This window comes from Triturus cristatus, chromosome 9, assembly GCF_964204655.1.
Source record: "Triturus cristatus chromosome 9, aTriCri1.1, whole genome shotgun sequence".
In the NCBI taxonomy this organism is placed as follows: domain Eukaryota; kingdom Metazoa; phylum Chordata; class Amphibia; order Caudata; family Salamandridae; genus Triturus; species Triturus cristatus.
This window is the reverse complement of record NC_140592.1, coordinates 1,153,386,406-1,153,413,613: the sequence shown is the minus strand read 5'-3', so window position 1 is coordinate 1,153,413,613 and position 27,208 is coordinate 1,153,386,406. Positions and strand designations below refer to the sequence as shown.

General features: G+C 44.4%; 1 protein-coding gene across 1 annotated transcript in view; it reads right to left on the bottom strand.

Moving 5' to 3' along the window:
• Positions 1-701: 701 nt before the first annotated feature.
• The window catches only part of LOC146799540 (carbohydrate sulfotransferase 9-like), a 114,693-nt gene continuing 88,186 nt past the window's right edge, over positions 702-27,208 (bottom strand). The window contains exon 3 of the mRNA XM_085627111.1: positions 702-2,632. Coding sequence (XP_085483237.1) covers positions 1,821-2,632 — 812 coding nt within the window. The 3' untranslated portion in view covers positions 702-1,820. The remainder of the gene's footprint in view (positions 2,633-27,208) is intronic.

The following is a 27,208-nucleotide window of genomic DNA, read 5'->3' as shown; positions in this document are numbered from 1 at the left end:
GGAATCGCTTTTGCTTTTGTTGATGCATGTGCACCTTAATGCCTAAGCTTTCCACATTCCCCTTCGGGTAAGTTTTAGAGATTGGGACAGACTGACTTTGTAGCCTGAACACTGGGTATATGTCTCAATAATGCGTTGAGAGAATAAGCAGCACATCATCAGCATTGGTTAGTACTTTAAATTATCCGGATATATCCCTTCCAGGGCTAGATCATTACTAAAATGTATAAATAGGGAGGGGATCCCCAATATTTTGAAAGCAATGAGAAACATTTGTGTGCCAATCACAGGGATGAGTGTCATATAAAATACAGTGGAAATTAATCACATAGATATATTGGTAAAATAAGTGATGCATGATTTAGTGTTGTAATGAGAATAATGTCCATATATAATGAATATTAGCAGTTATCTAACATACTCCGTGTGACAATTTAGTCATAACCTGAGTGTTGAGGTGCAATGTAGTGCACTAATAGTGTTCACAATTTAATTTAAAGACTAATTTACAACTGTCATGGGTTCCACTCAAGGATTTTTGGAATTATGTGAAATTGTGAATCTTAAAGGATATTGGGCCACAAAGTCTGCTCCAAGTTGGATGGAATTGAAGAGTTCTCTACAGGGTACATACCCCCTCCCCACATGCATTTCTGGAACATTTGTTGTCCTATAGTCAAGTATGAAGTACATTAGGACAATAACAATGACATAAACTTTATTGAATTGAAATACAAATCTACAAACAAGTTTGGGGGTTCTGTACTCAAAACAACATTTGGGTAGTGACAAATATGTGGTAAAAGACAAATTATATATGAAAAGATCATTATGCCAGCAACACTATACAAATAGGTTTAAAAGATGCATTTACAGGAAACGTATAATATTATCGTCAAGGACGTTTCTCGTAATTGTGTAGTAATCTTTAAACAAGGACCACCATTCCCTGTTGAATGCCTTTTCACATTTGAGGCTTACTGCAACTATTGAGTTATTATGCAAATCAAATATATCTTGTAGGTATGTATGTGTGTGTATGTATGTTATTATGCAAATCCTATATATCTCGTAGGAATGTATGTTTGTTTATTGAACCTTCCCTTTACTTACTGGCTGTGATGCACTAGTGTAGAAACAATCTTTCGCATAATTAATGTTAAAATGTGGGTGAGAATCTCAAAATCTTCATTAAATATGCAGATATGTCTATAACTGAAACACAAATAAAGCACGTTTACATGTTTGGGAATTAGCGCAATAAGGGCCAAATCTGTTTTGTGGCACTTTAATGTAAACTTGTTAGAATTCCTCCATCTTTTATGCATACTTAAAGTAGTATATATGAACAACAGACCCACACCTATAACAAACTACTTTAGATAATGGAAGTCCTGCAGAACCTCTCTACATAACTAATTAAACCTTTCATTTTTCAGCAATTTGAGAAAGTTATTTGTTTTGTTCTTTGTTAACACCTTAGCATTAAGTGCACATAGTAACATTATTCCAGGAAACAAACTCTGCCATGACATTTCAGGTTTAGGTAGAGTTAGAAATTGTCAAGCCCAGGACTCGCCCATCATATACCAGAGCAGAACACTAGAACATGCAATACTTGCCTATCAAAACACTACACACAGGAAACAGTACAGCTATCCAAATTGAATATGCAGATTCTACAGAAAAACATTTAATTTCAGCACTTGCAAACTGAAGAGGTAAATAATATGCATATCCATTAACCATGCAAAATTCTGAGCTCAGTGACTTTGTACACAAACAATATCTGCCATTGCTGTTTACAAGCTTCTTTTGTTTTAGAAGACAGGGTAGCCAAACAGTTTGAAGTCCAGGTAATATCTATTCACAAGGCCTTGCAGGTGGTCGCTGGTCAGGTTTCTGAAATATGTCTTTGTGGCCTCATCACTAGTGTCTGTTGCATGTTCTATAATATGAGGGTAATACAAATCTTTAGGAGCCCCAATGTCCATAAGTGCACGATTAGACTCTTGTTTCAACTTCTCAAATTTTCCTATGATATCATAAGGAATATTGCAGGGGTCACAGAGGAGCGACATTGGCCTCCAATGAATGTCGCTGTGCTTTGGATCCTCTTGCAATATAAAGCGGACAAATTCAATGAAGGTCGGAGGTCGCTCAGAGTCATTGGATTGTCTGAATTTTGATTTAATGAAGCCGGCAATCGACTTTATGTAGTATTGATCTGTCCGATTGCGAAGGAACTTATCACGATATGCGGAAACTAATCTCTCGAAGGGTTGCCGACTGAACATCACCTTGGTGTAATTGTTGAGCAGTTGCTTCTGCTTGTCTGGAGAGTAAGAGCTCAGTTTTGTGTACAGTCTTGCTGAATGCACAGCGTCCTGTGACAACTCAGAGAAATCCCTACTCAAATTCATCTTGAGGAGAAGAAGGATCCGTTTCCAGCTGGTGCAGCCTACTTTAGGCACCTCACAGTATATAAATTTATGTGTGTGTTCCACATACAGCATCCTGGCAACACTTGGATCCAGAGTGCCATTATGGCGGTAGAGTCTGAACTTTGTGCATGTATAATTTATAATGGCTCTACGTTGCTGTTGAACATCATGCCAATTTTGTTCAAGGTCTGAAAGAGTTCGATTTATAAGAAAAAAATAGAAAACAATTAAATGCACTGTTATTAAATACGTTGTCACATTTGTAAAAAGCAAACAGATACCCCATTAGAAAGAGAGTTTGATTTAGAGTTGGGATTGGATAATCTTCCATCTTGTGGAGGGAGTGGTAAATTCTTTGTGAATGATTTTCCATGGAGAATGCACTGGCAGAAGGACCCCGCCATACTGCAGTGGGGCTAATTCCGCCAGAGGATGCACTACTCATGGTAAACCCTCCAAAAGCTTATGTACCACTTCCTCCACAAAAAGGAGATTTTCCCATTACTACCTACCTCTAAATTAGGACCAAGGTGGCTTAAGCATATACAGCTACAGCTACAAAATGTATTAAATAAAAATCGAAAGCATTCTTCAAGTTAACCTAATGCAGCAGAGATAACTACACACATATTTGAAAATTGTATTTTCTTCTGGGGAAAATTAAAATGTAATTGTAGAGCATATGGCTGGAATTACCTTTGACATCTTTCAGAGAAAGGGATCAGGGGTTAGGGAGAAAAATGTGTTAAAAGACAGAGGAGGGATCAAGGACCAAAAATAGAGTGACAGGAAGTAGACATTTAGAAATGGATCGTTTTAGCACATATTTATTTTCTGATTTTCTAAATACACTGGTCAGAACCCATAGAAGAAGAAAAATGTAAAGCTAGAAGGTAGTGAAGCAGGACAGGACTATTTTATGTCTGACCTCCTACACTACATTTCCAGTAATTGGGATGCCAGTCCTAGATATGTTATAATTTGGTTGACTCTTGACTTCAGAATGGTGAAAGGCTAGGCTGATTCTGCAGGAATTAAAATCAGTGATGTTCATGTTACGCACAGATCTGTGCAACAAGCTCAATACAAAACTATACTATGTTGCATGTTACAAGTAAATGTGTGAAGTAGCCACATTACCTGACTTGCAGAGTAAAGTAGATCCCGCTTTATGCACATTGACAACTTGCTCTATTTTACTGTGATTGTTACTAAGTCTGGGCAAACCACTACGCTACGCTCGCGTAGTTTGCGAAGTTTGAGCTACTTCGCACTACGCGAATTGCACGTAGCACAGTGCAAACACGCGTAGCGTAGTGTTGCGTAGTGCAGCGGTCATTTTTTGCTTGCTCGCGGTCCTCAACGTCAAGTTGGCGACCGCGAGCAAGCAAGATGACATCCCGGCGAGACTTTTTCCTCGTTCGCGATCTGCAACATCAAGATGGCGATCGCGAGAGTGGAAAATAAACCTCCTGGCGAGATTCTCAACGCGAGGAGGTCAGGTTTCTCATTGCGAGTAGTCGCGAATGCTCGCGACCGCTCGCGATGAGAAACTACCAGTCCGCGTTGAGAAAGCTGCCGCTCGAGTAAAAATCTACTCGAGCAGCAGAAAACTACAGCTTGCACTGTGCAAGATGCCGTTTTCAATGATTGCACAGTGCCGGTTGCTTGTCCGCACTGTGCAATCATTGAAAACGACATCTTGCACAGTGCGAACAGGGTACTACGCAGTTCGTGAAGTGCTACGCGTAGTGCGAAGTGCACTTTGCGTAGCTACGCGTAGCGCTACTTCGCGAACTACGCCCAGGGTTAACATGACACACATCTGTCTGCTGCCACCAAATAACCCACTGAGGAATCTTACGAAAGTGCAGTCCAAATATTACATGTGAAAATATGCAGCGATTGTAATAATCTGGCATACAATGCAATTCAATCTTTTTTATTGTTATAAGTTAATAAAAACCAACACAATAATATTACATACAAAAATGTCATGAAACATGCAAAACGTGATGAATAAAATTGACACTGTATTTACTATTTAAAATTCACTATAAGGTGCCAAGTGTTCTAAAATCAATCATAATTAGAATAAGTGAAGTGCCATTGTGCTAGCTGTTTATACTTTGCATTGTTCATGCTGCTAAGGCATCCTAGCTTCCCCGCTGTCTCTAGTAATATTCTCTGGGCTTCTATTTATAGTAGTATCATAGTTCCCAGGCTGTTTCCAGGCTGCCTAATGTATGGGTTAAAAAGATGAACCATCGGTTGTCAAGTGAGTAATGCCATACATACGTGAATATAAGTGATCACATTATACCCTATAATTTGTTTAAATCTGTTGCTATTTTTCGCATGGTGTTCCTTTGACTAAAATAACCTAGTCTTACCACTACTGTTTTTATGTTTGAGAGGTAGGGTTTCTATGGCTGAACAGCCTAGGTGTCTCAGGAGTTATATTCTAGGCAATCAAGCAGGGTTGATTTGTTTCTCATGCAGTAGCAGGAATTTCAGATTTGTTGCAATTGATCTTGGATTATCAGTGGGGGCTGGGCTCTTCATCCAGCATGTGAGGATCCCCCGTTCATTGAATGCAGGTTTCAGTCATAGAGTTTGAGGTGCTTTAAGGCCGGACAAAGGCAAGCCAGGTGGGCTCTGTCTTCCTTCGGAGCATCTCAAAGTCTGCGGATCTTGAACCTTTGTATCTCCAGACGGGTCGGTCAGCCAAGGATGGCAGATTCCGAATCCAAGAGCCGAGAGCTTTCTTTTTAGATATGCTGGATATGTCCTACTGAGGTATTCTGCTGGTTTTAAACTAATGTAGGATTGGACCACCATCCAAGCATGTGACCGGGAGGTTAATGTATACTTACCTTCCATGGGGGAGTGCAATTGAGCTACTTTGTTGATGGCTCGGCAGGATGTGGAATATTGTAAATGAAGGTCCCATAGGTTGACGGTATTTGTTTCCAATAGTGAGGACCACAGGTATTTACTGTATGTTGAATCATTATCATTATCCAATGACTGCCATAAGGCACTAACTAATGCGCTGTTTTGGTTACTCTGTATTTTGTGCCATATGTTGATGGTAGTATATCTTTGTACAATGCTTTGTTTCATTGGACTGAATCCCAGTCATACTTGCACGGGAGAGGCTCTGTGAGGGTTGCCAAATACTCGCTTGTAAGTATTTGTCTGTATTTTCTCCAAGGTAGAGGAATCTTTCCCCTGCATGACTGCACTTGCAAAAGACACTGATGGCAGTCATTTCGATGTGATAATGGCTAATAATGATTTCAAGAAGGGGTGTCAGCTTTTTGGCTAGCTCACAAAAGGCGTAGGCCAGTGCCTTGCTTTTTTTCACCAAGTATTGTTTATGCATCATGAAATTTAGATTTTTATCTATGATATAGCCCAGGCATTTCTAGCTGCTGTCTTCCCTTAGGATTATGTCATTTGACTTAATCCTTAGTGGGGTGTCGATAGGGTGTTTCCATAGTCATCTCTTTTGTCTTAATTGTGTTGGTTTCTAGATTTAATGTCATGGCAAATGCATAGAGTTCCTCCATTCACCTTTGTAGTCCCACTCTTGTTGGCTCAGCAGCACAATATCATCCGCATATAACAAGTGTGACAGTGTTGGTGTGAGTTTACTTCATCAAGACCCGATGATAGGTCGGCTATGAATAGATTGAAGAGGTAAGGTGACAGGACGCTGCCTTGTTTTAGGCTGATGGTTGTGTGTATATGCCTGGACAGCGGTGTCCCATCTGCCAACTTGATTTAAATCCAGGTGTTGGTGTACAGTTGTTCTATTGCCTGAAGAGTTCTCTCTTGAAGGCCCCAACGCCTTCGTTTTCTCCACAGAAGTGGCCTATCAACTTGATTGAAGGAGGCTTTCAGGTCTATAAAGCATGGAAACAGATTTTCCTTCATTTGCTTGTATTTGTCAGCTACTGAAACTACTTCTAGTGGGTTAATGGTGGTTCCTTAACCTTTTTGCAACCCAGTCTGGTTAAGCGGAATCTTGTTATTAGAGTCGGACCACTCCACCAAGTCTTCCTAGATTAGTGAGGCATAATATTTGGACTCCGTGTCTATAAGGGTATGTAACCTATAGTTTGATGAATTTGATTGATTCCCCCCTTGAAGATTGGGCTTATTATTGAACTTCTCCAGCTGCTGGAGATAAGTCCAGTTAATCTCACCTCATTGTACAAAGCCAACAGTATGCTGGCCCAGTACTCTGGGTCGAGCTTGTAAATTGCCTGTGGAATGCCATTTGGGCCTGGAGCCCCGTCTCAGCGACTTGCCATAATTATCATTACCACTTTTGGAGAGGTGCAGTACCGTTCCACTAGTTGAGGCGGAGCATCAGACGCCCTCTTTGTAACTATCTTGCTTGTCTCTACATTGGTGTTTTTGTCTGGCACGGACAGGCATTTTTGGTTATCAAAAATCTCAGGCAGGTGAGCTACTCAGGCCTTTTTCTGAATGCTTAAGCTGTTTATCGTTTTTATATCTCTTCCAATGCCGTTGATGGTTGCTCAAAAGTCTCTAGAGTTTGTACGTTTTGAATTGAATAGAAACCTCTCCAAGAACTCTTCAGATGTTATTTTCCATTCTTCCCAGAGTTGTTTTTTGTACTGCTTTTTCAAGGTTTTTATTTCTTACCACACTTGTGCATTTATGCTGAATTTCCCCACTTTCTTGATTTTGTGCCTTAGTTCTTTTCTTAGAGTTAGGGCTTTTGCTAGCATACCTACTGAACTTTGTGTGGGTTTCCTTCTTTTGAGTGTCGAAACTGGGTCTTGTTTTAGCGGCTTTGTTGAAAATGTGCACTATGCTTTATTTGGGTTGACATGAGGCATTATTCTGGCTTCCATTATTGCTTTTGCCTTTTTGGCCAGCATCGGGAAGGAATTATGGGTGCAGATTAAACACTTCAGACTAACTGGTTATAAGCTTCCAATTTCCATCGGTCCCTGCTGATGTTTAACTTGATTTAGCAATAGCTCCAGATGTTGATGTGAGTGGTCACTTTCCGTTCTGGTTTTGATGTTAAACTTCCTTATATGTTTCAATAGTGGCGGGGAGAGGACTTTTTAGTCAATTATTGATGCAGAGGTTACTCCATAAGTGTAAACCGGGGAGAAATGTTGTCTTCAGTCCTGCCATTGATTACTCTCAAGCCCAGATGTTCGAGTGAGGTGACCAGTTCATTTCCAGAGTGATCTGATCTTTTTTGAGGATGAGTTGCTTGTGCAAACACTGCCCAGATTGCGTTTTCTGCTGCCAGATGCTCATCCTTCTCTGGGGAATAGATTAAGTTTATGTATGTGAATCTTATTTTCGATATCTCATGATAAATTTCTTGAATAGGTTGGACTTTCTTTGAGGTTGGGGTGTGCAAAGATAAGATGCTGAATAATATTACTCGGGTTTTCCAATGGTCATGGCAGAGGCTAAGTTTGATTACCTGAAGATCTGGAGTAGAGGTTGGTAGTTGCTCTGAGTCAACTTTCAATGCCATGGAGACATGAACTGCAAGACACGCTCTTGGCCAACCAAATCTGCGGCTTATAATTGCATCAATATGATGACGGACATAACCCTCCAGTTGGAGAGGGTCAATCAGCCTGGTCTCTTGTAAGCCTATGATATCATATCTTCTCCTGTCCTTTAATAGAGTGCCAATTTGAGAGTTTGTGCTTTGCACCATTGATATTCTAGGAGAGGATGCAAAGGGACGTTTCCTGGGGTCTGTTAATTGCTGGTCACGGAATGCCATCATACCGGGATTGGAGCATGTCACCTTCAGGTTCGACACCTCTGCCGATGGTGCATTAACCAAACAAACAACTTAACTGGCAGTGGCCTTGAGGTTACTGACACTATTTTGTCCAGCACAGGCTCAGTGCTTTGAGCTATGTAAATGAGGTTGAAATGTATAACCTGCAAATGGCTACATTTTGTGTCATATTCTCATCCCATTGACGCATGACTAGCCTACCCTCAAGTCTTTTGTATTAGATAGAGATAGTGCAATGATTGTATACATCGTAAAGCGTTTTAACCACCTTAAAGCCAAATTCTAATCTGGTCAATATTAGTTCTTTTAGTACATGGAGGAAACAGACAGCATTTGTATAGCACATTATAAGTGGATTTTCTGGAGGTGTTTGGCAGGTGTTATTATTACCCTCTGTCATAATCAACCAATGATATAATTCTCTGAAGGATGATCATCTCATCTGTCACTTGGGATTAAAAACTGTGAACCTGCACGTTGAGGCAATATCTGCTGCAGATCTGCTAACCCCAGAACTATCCTGCCATATACAGAGGCTTGCTTCAGCACCCTACTGGACTGAGTTGTGCCTAATGCATTTTTAGGAATACTCTGAGGGTCTCAGTACTGAAATCAAAACACAGATGACTGGGATTGTTTGTGCGCATGGTGATATATCCTCTCTCTTGCATTTATTGAATTGAAGTAAATTGTTAATGTTTACAGGCGTAAGGAATATGTATTGTTACGTGTATGAATATACATATACTTATTATTCTGTACTAACATACTTCAATTCAAATAGTTATATATTTTATTAAACTTACAGCCTTTCAAAGAAACCATCATCTCCAATCTTACCTTAAGACAGCCTGTTCTATAAAGCACAATGTCTAAAATGTATGAATCATGTGTGCTTTCTGTAAAGTGTAAATGTTTGTGGTAAGGTATGATGCATTGCAAACCACCTGGTATTTTAGAAAGCAGTGATTTATCCCTACTTCTTTAAATGTACTCTGTCTCTAATGATAGACAAATGTATGCCTGCATGTATGTGTGTATGTATGTGGTATTTCTATATCACGACCCTAGCCAAAATGCAGTGGAGAGCTGAAAAGGATCAAAGACAAGCATAAATTCAATGAGTGACAGGATAGGGTTGTGAAAGGTTAATACATTGTAATTTAGTGTTATTTAAAGAGGGGAGTCTTCAACTCTTTCCTAAATTGGAGCAGTGTTTTGGGAGTCCTAATTCATATCAGGATGCTGTTCCAAATCCTGGGTGCATAGATGGAAAATCCCTCTTGCCTTGTGTTTTCTTATATTTTCTAGTCTGTATTCTGATGGTGTCCTGGCTGCTGCAGTGCAGATAACCACCAGAGATGGTGAGCTTGTCTGTGAAAAGACCATATGTGATCTATCTAAACATCCAACTACATTAGGCAAATGTGATTTAGAATGCAATGCTACCTTTGTGAATGTACGGGGTATTAGGAAAACAAATATGGGCATGTCATTTTTGGAGCATGGAATCTAGAAAGTCACGGATTATCCTAGACAGACCACTCAGTGATATGGCCCCAGCAACTGCTACTGTGTGCTGGTAACTCCCAAATGCAAACAGTGAAAACTACATACAACGTTCATATTTGTAGGGATAGCCATACTGTGCTGGGAGGATCTATCTAAAACAGACTCCAAGTCATTATTCAAAATTAAAATCACCTCCTTACCAAATCTGTGCCTACTTTGAACCTCCTCGTCTGTTTATTTTAACAATGTGACCATCTGTTCACTCTCTTCTTCTCCTCTCCTCTGCTCCTAGAATGCACATGCTCCTTACCATTAAAGAGCTCTATGCATCTTGGGTTAATTGTTATAGCTTGTGACTAGTTATCACATTTTCCAAGTTTCTAGTAATTTATGGTACTTTGCACGCGCTGTTTGATGATTTTGCAATATTAACAATTTGCGAATATTTTGTAAAGTCAATTTGCAAATCAGTAAAAGAGAATTGTTACATGGACTTTGCAAAACTTATTCGCAAACTAAGAAATTTGTAATTATTCAGTTTTACCAAACCTTCGTTTATCAACGCATCACTGTAGGATCAATGAACAGTCACAAACCATTTTGGAAATTGATTGTAACTCACAAAATATGCATAAATCAGGCCCAAACTTCATACATTAGGCCCCAGGTGTCTAAGGGCTTTGTAAAGTAGCATTTGCTAAAGCAGTCCAGCATCTTCAACAGCTAACCTACAATTGTAAAGTTTCTGAACCATGGGTCTGATGTACACAGGTATTTCATGGTAGCAAGTCTTCTGATTCCCCAAATCACAGGGTTTGCAACCAATAAATACCATTTTACAATCTACAATGGCCTTTGTATGGGTCACAAAACTCCTTCCCACTTGTAAAAGGAATTTTGTGACAATTTGGGCCTAATTACGAGTTTGGTTGTCCGAAGACCGCCAAAATCGTGCTGGTGCGGGGGTGACGGTCCAACCACAGCTCCACCGACGGTCCGACCGCTCAACTATGAATAGGGTGGTCAGACCACCATGGTACTGCCGACGTCGCTAGGGAACCACAGTTACCCGGCAGTGGAAGAGCAGTCCTGAGGCCGCAATATGCTTAGCAGGACAGCTAAGGTCCTGCCAAGCATATTATGAGTTTCCTCCGCCATTAAGAGGTTCCACCAGCAGAAAACTGTGGCAGAGAAGAAACAAAGGTTCCTCATGCCATGTGGATGCACACAGGGGGGCACAAACTGTGCCCCCCAAACTGTGCCCCCCTGTGTGCATGCACCACAGTTCTCGCATGGTTTGGACATTACAATATAGGGCCATGCCCAAATATTGTGTGACATTCCCATTACAGTGCCCACCGCCTTTAAAAGAGGCACTGCCACGGAAATGTCACGCTGCGCTCCCGCTATACCACTTTTAAGATGTAATCTGGCGGGCGGCAGCAACTCTTGGTGGTACGGGGGAGCGGCAGTGGCATGCTGCCCTCCCCCGCACTGACAAAAGTCGTAATCAGGCCCTTAGAACGTTGCAAATATAAGGGCGCATAAAAGAGAAGTTCTGAGATTTTTGTAAGTTGCAAAGGTATGTGTCAATGGTTTTTATTTTTTTACAATATAATACTTGTTATTGTATATGGTTAATAAAAACCGTTTACAAAAATACATGTATAAAATTCATGTTTCATCAAATCTAATTTGTATAAATAGGTGGTGCATAAAATTTTGAGAATTGGGGTTTAAAATGTGTAGTTTTGTCTTTAACTGTTTAACTTTAAAATGTATTGGTCTTTCTTTTCAACTGGCCGTAAGAGTCCTCGATACACTTGTTTCTGCCATTTTGATGTCTACTATGGTTAAGAACTTCACTAATATACAGTTTAACTGCAGGTCGTTGGCATTGAAACACGCAATCACTGCTTGCTGTCGTGTACGAATCCTGTAGATGTTAAATTCTGATTTAAATAGCCTAGCCCTTTCTTGCTTTAGATGCAAGCAGGTGCAGATCAGGTGGGCCATGTCCTCCTTTCCATTCCTGCATAGACGACAGTCAGTTGAAGCGTGCCCCCTCTGCCATGGTGGAAGGTGCAAGATAGATGGCAGCTTCCCTAGCAGGTGTTTGAGAAATCTTCCTTTTACACACCTTGCATACTCCAGACCGAAGTATGTTTGAGGGGTGAGTGTTTTTTTAGCTGTTGATAGTTATCCATACATGGCAAATGCGGCTTTATCCTCAACTAGCGAAAGGGTCCTGATTGTCCTTCATACTGCTTTATTAAAAAGTGTAAAGTGTATGCGAGATCGGTGTCTCCAAGAGCATGGTGAGCCCGTAGTTGCTAAACTACTTTTTAAGTAATTCCAGGCCTAAGCTGTATATCATTCCATAGTAGATGGTTTAGGGCGCTCTCAGGGGCATCCATGATTTTATGCCAGCTCGGTAGGTAAGCCCCTTGTCTTGCAAGCTATTGATTGGTGAGCCCAAATTCCAGTCTGATCTGAGCCGCGAACGCGTAAATAGGTATGTTTAAGAGGATCCTGTAAGCTCCCATGATGGTACGATCAAGATACTCTCCCTTAAAGCGACGCTTCCATACGAGATGGTCAGTAGTATTTTTGCTTGGATGACGTGAAGTAAGGGAGAGATCCTGGGACCTATCAGCTTAGTTTTTAGCTGTTTTAAAAATATTGATAAGCCCAAGCCTTTCCTTCTATTGACTCAAGCTGAGTGGAAAATTGTCCCCTGTTGTCAATGAGTATGCCAAGATATTTGTAATTAGTGACATTCTGGATTCAGACATTGCCCAAGTACCAAGCATAAGAGGTTTTTAGGGATTTTTATATAAACATGGTGTTGGAGATGGCCCTTTTTTCAGTGTTATTCCCAAACTTCTAGCTTCTTCCTCCTATTTTGTCCTGACCTGCTGTTGTTGGTTTTAGGACTCTGGGCACCTTACCACTGCTATTCAGTGCTAAAATGCATATGCTCTCTGTGAAATTTGTATTATGGATTGGTGTCTCCATGATTGGCATATTTGATTTACTGGTAAGCCCCTATTAAAGTGCACTTAGTGTGCCAGGGCCTGTAAATTAAATGCTGCTAGTGGGCCTGCAGCACTGATTGTGCCACGCACATGAGGAGCCCTGAAAAGGTAACTCAGACCTGCCACTGCAGTGTATATGTGCAGTCTAGTACTGCCATGTCCACTTGGCAAGTGCACCCACTTGCCAAGCCCTAACCTTTCCTTTTCTTACATATGAGTCACCTCTAAAGGAGGCCCAAAGTGCCCCTGTGGGCAGGGTGCAGTGTATGTGAAAGGTAGGACATGCCCTAATGTGTGTGGCATGTCCAGATAGTGAAATTCTGCCAATTTAGTTTTTCACTATTTCAAAGGCTACCTGGCCCATAGGAAAGCATGGGAGTTAATTTATAACATCTTATAAATATAAATTTCCATTGGGACCAGATAGGAAAATAAGTTTAGTATGCCTGAACTGAGAATCTAAAGATGCATATTTTAGTAAAGATGATTTTTACATTCTGTGTTTGAAAATACCACCTTTAGAAAGTAGATCTTTTCCTAATTAGCCATCCAGTGTGCCTCTGCTAGGATGTGTATTGACTGTGCGGCTTTGGAGTGACAGGACCTGGGAATGCACAGTGGCTCCAGAGAGTCTGTATGAGTCAGGGCTGGGCTGCATAGACCTGGGCTGCATTCAGAATAGTGGGAGAAGTTTTCACTAGCACCTGAAAAGGCCCGGTCTTCATTTAGAGTGGTGGGAGGAGATTTCCCTTGCACCTGAATAGGCCCGGTCTGCCTTGGACAATGCTGAATCCAACTCTTGCTGGGAAGATGGGCCAGAGAGGACCAAGCTGGTTTGGACTAAGCACAGACGCTCTCTGCCTGAGAGGACAAAGGAATTTGAAGTATAAATATTGGGGTCCAGACCCCAGAACTTTAGAACTCCTTTGGACCAAGACGACTGCCAAGAAGAAGAGCCGGAGAAGCTTGGAGGAGAAACTACCACTGAGTGCTTTGCTGTGTTGGCCTACAGTGATAGGACTGGACTGAAATTTCTACAACTTCTTTATCGAGTTTCTCCAAGGGCCTGAGCTAGAGCTTGCCCCCTGTTCAAGATTTCTCAGGAACAGCAAAGACTTCAAGTTCTTCTGCTATCATCACTGGGGACTGTGTGTTTTGTGCTGCAACAGAAGAAAAAGCTACCCGACGCTGTCTAGGACGCTGCCTACGACGCTACTGCCGACTCCATGTCTTGAAGGCCCCCCAGAGGGCACCGCTGCATGCCGCACCACAACCCTGGTCTCACCAACGATGCCACCCGACGAGGCCACCGAGCCGCTACTTGCACCATGACCTGTGAGCACTGCACTTTCCACCTCCTTGCTTCACGATGACACCTTGGTATCCCTGATGCCGCTGCTCCATGCCAACATTGACGCCGCTGCTTGCACCTTGGTTTGAGAACACCGCTCATAAGTTACAGGATGCACCGTCCTCATTCCGCACCGCTGCAATGGCCTACCGATTCCAGCGCCATTGTGTGTGGAGAGACAGAGGGAGAGCAGCTCATCTAATTAGCATTCTGGTACTTTTTGTGCTAGATAGATGTAGATGTATTTCCAACACAACAAGTACCCTGCACAAATCTGAACACCATCGGTGTTAAGCAAGGCCTTCTGGCTACAAATACCCAGCTGTTCTTAATGCACATATAGACCGATGCTTGAAGACTGATGAATACAAACACAGTACAATGAATCACAGTCAACTAAATTATTGGTTTCTGGAACAGTGACTCCACTGCGGTTGATAATCCTTGTTAGTTAATATTTGAGAAGGACTCCATGCATGATCTGTCCTCCAGGTACTCCTGCAATGACCTCTCAGTGCTATTCTCACCCTACCATACTCAGGAGCTGCCCCTTCTCAGAACCTTAAATAACATGGCTCCTATGCTGCATGTCAGCAGAGTTTGAATCACTTTCAACTCAGCCCAACTAATCCCAACACTGCTCTTAAAAAAATCAGAGTATCAAACTATTCGTAAAGTGTATGAGAGCAGTGTTGAGACTGGCTTGGGCAGGTCAACCCAGCGTTCTTTTGGGACCCAGGCACCTGCTATTTCTGAACCCCACGCTATTTAATACAGAGCTTATTCAGAAGCCTTTCAAAGTGCATGTTAGCTTGGGCTGACCACAGCTTTTGTCCTGACAGTCATGCACACTTTAATTCATGGTAGCCCTGACACCTACCTAGGTTTTATAAGAGGATGACCACACCTCCTGCAGTAAGCACCTGTGCGGCAAATTTGTGGCACAGTCTGCATAATGTTTTATGATTGTTTTCAAATGACTGAGGAGAAATACAAATTAAAGAAAATAGTGCAGTTATCAGACTTTATGTGGAAGCTCCCAGGTGAAAGGGCAATGCACACAGACCCAACCGCCCTTATGGATGAGCTGCCACTGTAGAGAAGGTGAAATTGAGAACATGACATAATTTTGCACATACGGGACCAAAAAATATATTTCATATGTTCACCCTAGAGAAACGAGAATGTACAACTAAAAAACTGTGAATTCTAGTAAATGTTACTCTTCTTCACCCTTTATCAATCTCTAATCCTTTCCTAGCCCCTAACCGCAGCCCTTTTGAATGCTGCCTCAAAAGTTGTGATGAAAATCTGTCCCTTCTTTTTTTTCTACTTCTACCATGAGAATGAATATTTTGTGCACATTTCAGGAAGTCAGAAAAAAATTACCTGCAGGATTTATAAACCATGCAGAAGGGCCAACACAAGCTGAGCACAGTCTAAGGCTACCACTGATTGTTCGTGGCCATAGCGATGGAATGCAGTGTGCATCTGGAGATCACACACTTCACCCAGTGGCCAGAGACTGTCTGTTCAGGGTGAGAGGTGAAGGGTGTGGACTGTGGCCACACATCACTGCCCATGGGCACAGACCACATGGTGTTCATTTGGCGGCAGAAGACATGACCCTTGGCCACACCCTGCCTTTAATGACTAATAGCTTTCTCTGTGGCTAGGCAATTCCTTTAGGTGCCTGGTCAGCCAATGTTGATGTCCCCTTTCTCTAAGTGAGCCTGGCAGTGACCAGGGGTGGATGGTAAACACTTTAGTTTTAAATGAACTGCATTGACCGCCTAATAAATGTACTTGCAAGTAGAGGACAACACCTGCTCTTCATTCATAGGTGTGTCTGCCCTTACAACAGGAAGCTGTAAAAGTCCCTGAATCAGACTTATTTCACCACTGATAGTGACTTACTGCAGATTCTGTTGCTTTATTTCAACTTATCATTCTGTTCTTCCTAGATTATCTCGCCATGGCAGCAGAGGAGATAGCTTAATGAGCTCTAACCCCAGAGGTGCAGTTCCCAACATCCATGTGACAAGGGACCTACAAGTGTGGAGGAGTAGCAAAAAGATAAACAAAGACAGGGAAAAGGACAACAGGGATAGAGTGGCAGGCCGTTCAATTGCTCCTGTGACTGGGGGTGAGTGTCTGAAAAGTTTCAGCGCTCTGTCCATCATCTCCTTGCATTTGCAATTGTTTCAGTTGCAAACACTCTGGAGTGGAGTTTGTGTCTGCAAAAATGCATTCGCCAGTGGACAATTCCCAATGTGATTGTGACTGGATACCAATTTGATATTTGGAAGGGGCGTGGTCTTGGCGTCCTGTCCAAATAAGAACTCGAATTTGAATCTTTCAATGTTTTTCAACTGTAACCCCGGTTGCCAAGAATTGGAAATCATTGATAAGTTACTGACTCCCAAGATGGGCTGGTAACACATTTGAAAAGGGAAAGAGCGTCCCTCTACACCCCCTAATCACCCCTTCCCATTTGTGAATTTTTGTAAAGGATTCAGGGGGAGTAGTCCTTGTTGGATTAGAATTTCAGGCCGTCTGGCACTCTGGTAATGCCAGAGGGGTCTGTTTGAAAGGGCAAGTGTGTGGGCTGTGTACCAGCACATTTCCAAGGGTGGGATGACCTTTAATTGACAATATTAGCGTTTATAGGTAGGGCTGCCTTGGTTTCTTTATGGGAGGCCTCAACACTTCTCATCAGTACTGCTATCATTTTTATGGATTTGCCCTTGTGAGCCTTCGGGCATCAGCATGGCAGGTGAAATACAGATGTCAGAAGACGCATCATGCTTTTTTTGTCCACAATAAAGTGGCACAGAACAGGTCCTAGGGCTGAAGCAATGAAAGCCATTTGAAAGGGGTATCTTATTTGTGACTGACTCTGTCTCAGGATTATTAGATGCTGGAAGGACCATCCGCAAAGCTAATCTGGACTGAGGGTACCATGGAACATTGCCCACACAACCTTCTTGTGCTTTCCAACCTTCCCTAGATGCTGGATGATAGATGCTGAACATTGTCTTGGGCGCTACGCTCTGCACTTTGACGATCATCCACATCTATCCTTTCCCTAAAACTGATCATTCCATCGATTCATAGAATACTAACCTCAAATTCACTTCAGGGAGCATGTGTGCAGAACAGCAGACACCAATGGATAACCAAGAGCTGCTTTTAAGTCAGCCAACACTGACACTGCTGCCAGCCAGAAAATAAAATCATTCCTCACCCATGGCCTCCTCTTCTCCCATCTTCAGAATACATGGTCTGTCAGACCTGATAGGTCCATACAAAGTACCGACTAGTGAAGTCAATACAGCACCTGCACTCTTTCTTTTGTGTTGACAATATAGAGCACTTATCAAGGCTGCTTGTAACCAGGACACGTGCTCCACTACCTTTTGGCTAGGTTTGCACTATACAATTGCGCATATGTACACACACACGCACACACACACACACACACACACGCACGCACGCACGCACACACACACACACACACACACACCTATGAGACATACCCAAGGCTGCTCCTCAGCTTCTCCTGGGCAGGCACAGCAAGCAAAGTCTGTCTGTTCCTGCAACTCTAGCATGCAGCATTTGAAATGTCCCTGGCACTGCAGCATCTATGGCAATGCGTGAAATGGCATTGCACATTTCAGACATTTGGGCACAGCCGTGTGGCTTTGGATCTTCCAGATCTGTTTGCCTTGTTTGTCCTGAGTGTTCGAGGTCTTGTTTGTCCTTGTGTGCAGCCAAGGGACTCTAACTCCATGTTACCTACACATATAATTGGATTACTCTCTAGATAGATGATAAACAGTATCTACTCTTTACACTCCTGATTTTATTAATGCCTTAATTCCTTGGTCACATGCTTCTCTTGCATTGCATCTAGGTATTTTCTACTGGTAATTTATACAGGCTTCTAGAAACAAAGTACTTGGCCACAAGTCTCTCTCATCTCATTCCTGGGGGACACCACAAAATTACCTGGGCTTTATGCAACCAAATACACTTGTTTATCTTGAATCTATGATGTTCTGGAATAGCCTTTAAAGAGCACCTGTTATTGATGCACCTCTTCTATGCCTGTCTGGGAACCTTATGTAACCCAGGCCTGCCTGTCCTGTGCCAATCTGGGCCTAAAGGTCTTTATTCTCCTGCTCCATGGGATTGCATGGGCCCTATAACAATTACGGGCTATAAACTGATACTCGTGGACAACCACACTTGGCTGTGTTTTCTGCACAGATGGGATTTGAACTCCTCACCTGCTCGGAGATTAGCTAGACTTCTCCCATGACTGTCTGTTTCCAGCACATACTGTGGACTGCTTCTCTCTCGTCCATGAGTGTAAAGACCACCACAGTTGGATATTGGTAGGCAGAATCAATGTAATGTAATGCAAGTACTTGCTCCCCCATCTCTCTCTCTCTCTCTCTCTCTCTCACACAGACCTCTTCCTCGATTTACAACATGTCTATGTACAGACACCTACTATGACAAGAACAGCCAAGTTCACCTTAATCGGCCCTGAAACTGGCGTCAAAATAGAACACATTTCAAAACTCAATAAACACCTTTGAACACACACACCATACACACTGACCATACTGCCAGTACCCAGGAGTAAAATAGATAAGTTCCACAAAGTCCCTCTTCACACGTTTGACAAAACGTGGTGTGGGGATAGAAAGAGGCCAGAATCTATGACCCTGGCTGGTAAACCCACACAACAATTCAAACTGTCCCCAGACTGGTAAATAACCAGGCAGAGTTGAGAATAAGGTCCTTTTCTGTGCAGTTTTACCCAATTCAAGCTACAAATCTGCTGACATTTTCAACCTCTGGGAGCAAGCAGAGTATGTGAGCAGTAGGCCTGTGGGTCTCGGGGTCTTTTAGGAACAGGGGAGGCTACAAAAGTCCTGGGCAGCACTGTAGCATTGCCATGAAGTGCTCTGGGCAGGAAGAAATGGGAATACACCCCCAAACTTCCACTGCTAACGGCCTCAGGCTGTTCTTAACTTGGGGTGTAGTGGGAGGGGGATAGGAACCCACTGCTTCACCTCCCAGCAAAGTTCACCCCTTAGCATTATGGTAACTGCTGTTCATTTTAAATGCTCACTTGAGTTTTTGCTGAAGTGTTTCACCAAGGTTGGTGCAGGTTAGTGCTGTCAATCTCTAGACACGTGTTTCTGGATATTATCCTTCATAATTTTATCTGGGGCTACTGAGCAAGCTGCCACAATCCTATCAGGTCCCGCTACCTCTCACAGGCGCACAGGTGCATCTCCAAAAGCTCATCAGCTCAATGGCTCCAGGGAGCCTTTTCAAACAGAAGGGGGATGGGAGCACACTGCTTCACCTCCCAGCACATATCGCCCCTAAGCACTATGGTAAATGCAGTTCATTTTAAATGCTTACTTGAGTTTTTGCTGAAGTGTTTCACCAAAGTTGGTGCAGGTTAGTGTTGTCAATCTCTAGACACATAGGGGCCTATTAGGATGGCGGTCAGAAAAGTACCCCGACTGCCATGGAAGCGGAAAACAACCGCCCGCCAGCACCGTGGAAAAACCGGCGGCCAAATTAGGATTATCCGCCAAAAAACACAGACCGTGGCTGAACGAGGCCAAGAAAAACCGCCCGTAGCCGGTGGAGATGGCCAAAATCCGTCTGCGGTGGTCGGATACGCAGTGGAAAAACACCAACCTGCCGCAAGTACAGCGGAGACACCGCACGGGAACTAGTTTATCCCCAACATTCCCGCGGTAGGTACCGCTGTTTCCGACCGCACAATGGGATGAATGGGAGAGCCGGCGGAAGAGCTGCAGCATAGCCACCACTGCGGACGATCCATGAAAAATATGGCGGACGAAGCAAAAAACCCACAATAAGGCAAAAAAGTGCACACAGAAAACTAGCCTTGGCCCCCAAATACACAAAACACACCCCAATGACACAACCACATGGCAAAAAGTAAAATACAATTCGCAGGACAACACACCTGACAGCAATACCCCATTTGGACACACCCACATAGCTGAGTATGAAACCAGCCCCTTCCCTGACCACAATCCTTTGCAATACTCCAGGAGAGAAGGGACACACACCCCAGCTTAAAGGAGAGGCAAAACACACAACATCACTAGCTACACCACACACAGCACCACCACCACTTCCACACCTGCACAACTAACCCCCCTGCACATCCCACACCATACACATTACAACCACACCCACCACTCACACTCCTGCACCCACAACCACTTTGCACACCACACACCATGGCCACACAGAAAATGCCCAAATTCACAGAGAGTGAGTTGACAGTCATGGTAGATGAGATAGTCAGAGTGGAACCACAGCTGTTTGGTAGCCTGGTCCAACAGACACTATTAGACACAAGGACACAAATGTGGGCTAGGATAGTCCAAAGGGTCAATACAGTAGGGACCACCCCAAGATCAAAAAAGGACATCATGAAGCGGTGGCATGAACTGAAGAGGGTTCTCAAGGAGAGGAGAAGCAAGAACCGTGAGCTGGCTCAGAGGATTGGCGGTGGCCCTTCCATTCCACAAAAACCATTCACACCATGGGAGGAGAAGGTGCTTGCCATACTGCATCCAGAGAGTCTCACAGGAGTAGCCGGGGGAGTGGAGGCTGGTAAGTACAAAACATTACTACCACCACACTGCTATGGACTGTCTCGCACAACTACAAAGCTACACCACCTAGGACAAATTCCATCCAACTGCACCACACACTCACAAAAACATGTCTCAGAGATCCAACATTCACCCACTCCCATTCACCCCAAACGTAGCTACCAACATTACCATGGGGGCATTTGTACAGGCAGACAGCACTACAACTCCTTTGTCCCACAGCATCAGCAAGATGGAGCCCTCCACCCACCCCACCCAGAAACATGTGTCAGCCATTACATTACCCTCATCAAACTCACAGGTAGGTAGCCATCTTCACAATGAGGGTGTGGGTGGGTGGTAGGCCTGTACCACTACTTCCACCATGCCACCTGCCCCCCACCTCAGCAGGATAGAGCCCTCCCCCATCCCACCCAGAAGCAGTTGGAAGCCATTACATTACCCTCATCAAACTTACAGGTAGGTAGCCATCTTCCCTGGGAAGGTGTTTGTGGGTGGGAGGCCTGCACTACCACTCCCATCATGCCCCCTGCCCCCCACCTCAGCAGGATGGAGCCCTCCCCCACCCCACCCAGAAGCATTTGGAAGCCATTGCAGTACACTAAACAAACTTACAGGTAGGTAGCCATCTTCACAATGAGGGTGTGGGTGGGATTGATGGAGCAGGTAAAACAACATTTTGCATACCTCCTCTAATTTGCATGAAATTAATTACTTAATCATTCTAAAATTAATTAAAATAACCTGTTTGCAGTGAAAGTGTTATTAATCAACCATTACCTCTTGATAAACACAAATACACGTGGGACTAAATTGCTAATTGCATGGCAGAACAATTAATTAATTAACTATGGTACGCAAACTAACCTTAGATTGTGGTGAAATAGTAAAATTGCATGATTTATGTTGCTTTGTGATCGTTTGTGCTTTAAAAGTTATCAAGTGGTAAGTATGATTGCTTTAAATGTTGCTGCAGCTAGGAAAATACTAATATAAATTGGGATTAGTATGGGTTTGAACATCAGAACTTTCATTTCTATATTTTAATTGCTGTTATGTCTATTTTTGCTTAAGTTGGCATTCGGGCCTATTAGGCCGCAGTACCCAAGATGGCGTTCTCTGAAGCAGATGCTACCATGTGCACGTGATGACTTCTGCGCATGCCCAGATGGTTCTTGAAATCACGAGGTAGCTTGAACTCCTGACATCATGTTCCCTGCCAAGGACGAAAGTCGGGAACTTGTCCGCCAGCCAAAGGATGACCAAATGGGAGTCAAGGAAGAGACAAAGAGAGGACCTATCAGTAGGACCCTTTTACCTTGGGAAAAGATAAAGCTACTGTTTCCCCGCATGGGAATGGAACAGACAATATCGATTTGAAAACTTTGTTAAAAGTCACTATGAAGAATCAGTTTGCACTGGGAAAAGTTCAATATAATACTGATAACCCCAAACTGTCCAATCAAAACATTTGGTCTGCCCCTAAAGTTACTATATCTAAAATGAAGTAAGGCAGAAAAGGGTATAAAAACCCTCTCATCAATCATTAAGTGTTTGGCAGTTGGAGTTGGAAGGGTTGGTTGCAGCTGCGTTTGTTCGTCGGTTCGTTCGTTGGGTTTCGGTTGTGGCTGCATATATCTTTGGGTTATTTCTTTGCGTTTCCTAAATTCTATGCTATCAGTCTGAGTGTGGAATTGGTCCATGCTCCGGATTGATGTTCGGACTTTGCTGAAATTCTGAACTTTACTACGCTGTATCCTGTATTTCGCATGCCGGTTTGATCTTTTGGTGAGAATTGGACTGCCTGTTTGAGGGAGTCTTCATTTGAGAATGCAGATAACTCCCTGTTTGACCTGAACTTTTCATCATCTCTCAATTGGTAATGATTCAATGTACTTTTCTGAAAATCTATGTCTAAAGTAATTTCTGAATGTTCATATTTTTCTCTTTAATAAATTTAATGATCCAATAACAAGCTCTAGAAAATAAATGACAATTTAAGAGTTTAATTTACGCTAAAATAAACAAAATTAAAATAATAAGAAATTAGTTTGTGGTTCTTAAATTAATTGCAGAAAATATCAAATGTTTCCTATGTTTTGATTCTGTCTTAGCTGGTTCTAATTCACCATCAACCAGTCCAACTAGTTGGTCCATCGACCAAATAGTGGAGTGCCTTGATGTTAAAGTCAGGATTCTGAGATGTATATAGAATGTGTATATAATGTAAAAGCAAATTAATCCTGATAGGTAATAAGGTACCCACATGTCCAGCAGCCTTTCTCCTGGGTACAGATTCGGGTGTGTTCGTGTGAAGGTAATGTGTGTTGGTGTTATGGACCCCACCAATGAATGAGTGCATGAGTGAGCTGTTGTGATTAAGGATCTGTGACATAAGGAGAATATGTAAATGTTGTCTTTTGTGCTGGATCAGTGGGTAGGAGGCCTGTACCACTACTCCCACCATGCCCCCTGGCCCCCACCTTAGCAGGATGGAGCCCTACCCCCACCCCACCCAGAAGCATGTGTCAGCCATTACATTACCCTCATCAAACTTACAGGTAGGTAGCCATCTTCCCTGGGAGGGTGTGTGTGGGTGGGAGGCCTGCACGACCACTCCCACCATGCCCCCTGCCTCCCACCTCAGCAGGATGGAGCCCTCCCCACCCCACCCAGAAGCTGTTGGAAGCCATTTGAGTACACCAAACAAACTTACAGGTAGGTAGCCATCTTCCCTGGGAGGGTGTGTGTGGGTGGGATGCCTGTACCACAACTTCCACCATACCCCCTGCCCCCCACCTCAGCAGGATGGAGCCCTCCCCCACCCCACTCAGAAGCATGTGTCAGCCATTACATTACCCTCATCAAACTTACATGTAGGTACCCATCTTCCCTGGGAGGGTGTGTGTGGGTGGGAGGCCTGCACTACCGCTCCTACCATGCCCCATGCCTCCCACCTCAGCAGGATGGAGCCCTCCCCCACCCCACCCAGAAGCAGTTGGAAGCCATTGCAGTACACCAAACAAACTTACAGGTAGGTAGCCGTCTTCCCTGGGAGGGTGTGGGTGGGTGGGAGACCTGTACCACTACTCCCACCATGCCCCCTTCCCCCACCTCAGCAGGATGGAGCTCTTCCCCACCCACCCAGAAGCATGTGTCAGCCATTACATTACCCTCATTAAACTTACAGGTAGGTAGCCATCTTCCCTGTGAGGGTGTGTGTGGGTGGGAGGCCTGCACTACCACTCCCACCATGCCCCCTGCCCCCACCTCAGCAGGATGGAGCCCTCCCCCACCCCACCCCACCCCACCCCACCCAGAAGCAGTCGGAAGTCATTGCAGTACACCAAACAAACTTACAGGTAGGTAGACATATTATTCTGTCCTGTGACCCCACTGAGCAGAATGTAAGCCTCCACCACGCACACACAGATGTGTCACATAACAAACCCAAATGTGGGCACATTACAAGTAAGTAGCCAGTACGTGCACCCACACATTCGTCACAAAATAAATGGTGCCATTTGACAACACCAGCCCTCTCATTGCACAGAGCGTTACAACAAACAATTGATGGACGGAATGCTGACAATGCAGACATTCTCCCCCAGTCAACAGATCTGGGTTAAATCCATCGTTCTTTTGCCCACTACGCCACCCCAGTTTAGACATGGCCATATGCAAATCAGCCTTGACCCTGTGCCTCATGGGAACAGTCCAGCCCGAACTGCCAAGCCATGTCTTTCCTGGACCGGAATCAAGCATCCTAGGACCGGTTTCTGGCTATCAGCCGTCATCAGCCAGGATAGCTTGACTCCAGTGGCGTAGTGAGCACGGGTCCCACGTCTGGGAATACCCATGCCACTTAGGGCGAAAAGCGTTACAACAAACAATTGATGGACGGAATGCTGACAATGGCTTGGCAGTTCGGGCTGGACTGTTCCCATGAGGCACAGGGTCAAGACTGATTTGCATATGGCCATGTCTAAACTGGGGTGGTGTAGTGGGCAAAAGAACGATGGATTTAACCCAGATCTCTTGACTGGGGGAGAATGTATGCATTGTCAGCATTCCGTCCATCATTTGTTTGTTGTAACGCTTTTCGCCCGAAGTGGGATGGGTATTCCCAGACGTGAGACCCGTGCTCACTATGCCACTGGAGTCAAGCTATCCTGGCTGATGACGGCTGATAGCCAGAAACCGGTCCTAGGATGCTTGATTCCGGTCCAGGGAAGACATGGCTTGGCAGTTCGGGCTGGACTGTTCCCATGAGGCACAGGGTCAAGACTGATTTGCATATGGCCATGTCTAAACTGGGGTGGTGTAGTGGGAAAAAGAACGATGGATTTAACCCAGATCTCTTGACTGGGGGAGAATGTATGCATTGTCAGCATTCCGTCCATCATTTGTTTGTTGTAACGCTTTTCGCCCGAAGTGGGATGGGTATTCCCAGACGTGGGACCCGTGCTCACTATGCCACTGGAGTCAAGCTATCTTGGCTGATGACGGCTGATAGCCAGAAACCGGTCCTAGGATGCTTGATTCCGGTCCAGGGAAGACATGGCTTGGCAGTTCGGGCTGGACTGTTCCCATGAGGCACAGGGTCAAGACTGATTTGCATATGGCCATGTCGAAACTGGGGTGGTGTAGTGGGCAAAAGAACGATGGATTTAACCCAGATCTCTTGACTGGGGGAGAATGTATGCATTGTCAGCATTCCGTCCATCATTTGTTTGTTGTAACGCTCTCATTGCACAGAGGCACACCTACCCCATTGCCAAGCACAGTGTGCACACACGTAAGCTAAGGAAACTGTCACAGCTACCAAAGTGTGACACACCAATGCACATGTAGAAGAAAGTCAGGGCACAATCATGCACAGCACCTATTTACATGTGCATCGCCATGGGGCAAGTGCAACAAGAACCATTCGAAAAATCCAAAAGCATGTTTGGTGGTACAAATCAAGATATGCACATGACGGGACAAAGGTATGCAGGAGATGACAAGGGCCAGTCCATGGCCAGATGTGACGCCTGCCAGGTCAAACAAATCAACAATGAGTCCTCAATGAAAAACATGTTGTGCCAGTCCCTAAATGGCAACAGGTCCCTGTAATAATTCATTATGCACAGGTCGCATGGTATGCCTTGACACCTCACACCATGGATACGTAATGCATGTACCACTGCATCAAGTCAGGAAGCACAGTAGTGCACATAGTACACAATGTGATGATCAGTCAATTGTGCAGTGTACAAAAAGTGAATGACACACAGCTGACACAAGGCTTGCCGGGTGCAATGACCATTTCCCATCTGACCCACAGGTGACCAAGAACTCACTGCAGAGGACAACACCAGCAACCTGCAGAGCCAGTCTCCCCCCGGTACATGGACTCTCGGATGTCGACTCCCAGGATTCCATGGACGATGAGCTCGAAGCCGGCCCATCTGGTGTGCCAGGGAGCAACAGGTCCCAGGACCCCATCGTCCCCCCACCACATCTGCGGCAATAACAACTTCACAGCAGACCCCTGCTGTCACGGCCTGTGCGGCCACTGCCACCACCACCACCACCAGTGCTGCCTGCAACACCCTCCCTGTCCCAGAGGATGACCACCCCACACCAACGATGGAGGAGGGCAGGGAGAGGATGCGGGTGCCCACAGTGGTGAGGCAACAGGTCCGTAGCACCAGGGTAGGTGGGAGGGACAAGGTCACCCACAGACACCAGGAGGCTGGGACCCAATCCCTGGAACACATCACCAGAGTCCTTGGCGCATACGAACAGGCCCAGGGACGAATGGGCCGGTCGGACGAACTGTTGCACGAGCTCATCCTGCTGATGAGGTCCATCAACACCTACATGGGACAAATCGTGAGCCTCTTGGGCCAGCAAGTGGTGGTACTGAGGGACAGGCCTGCGCCACAAACAACACCTCCACCTTTCTCTGGTGGGCCGTAGGATGACAGTTCACCATCTTCCCCTGCACCTACAGAGAGGGGTGAGTCCTCAGACCCCACTGGCCCTGCAGCAGAGCCTCCCCTGCCAAACGACGAAGGGGCCATCCTAAGAAGACCCTGGGAGTATCTGGAGGCAAAGCACCTGCCAGACGCCAGTCACGGAGCCAGCCATGATGGGAACCTTCTTCACCACTGCATTGACGTTTTGGACTGTCCTTCCCCACACTGCCTTGTGAATGGCATCTGTCTGTTGGACTGGGTCACCACATCAATGTGGTGACTACTTGATTATCTAATTTACCATAACTGTCAACTCACTGCTCCACCACAACCCCAATGGAAATGTATACCCCCTCACATCTCACCATTGCAAAACAAATATCCTTACACACA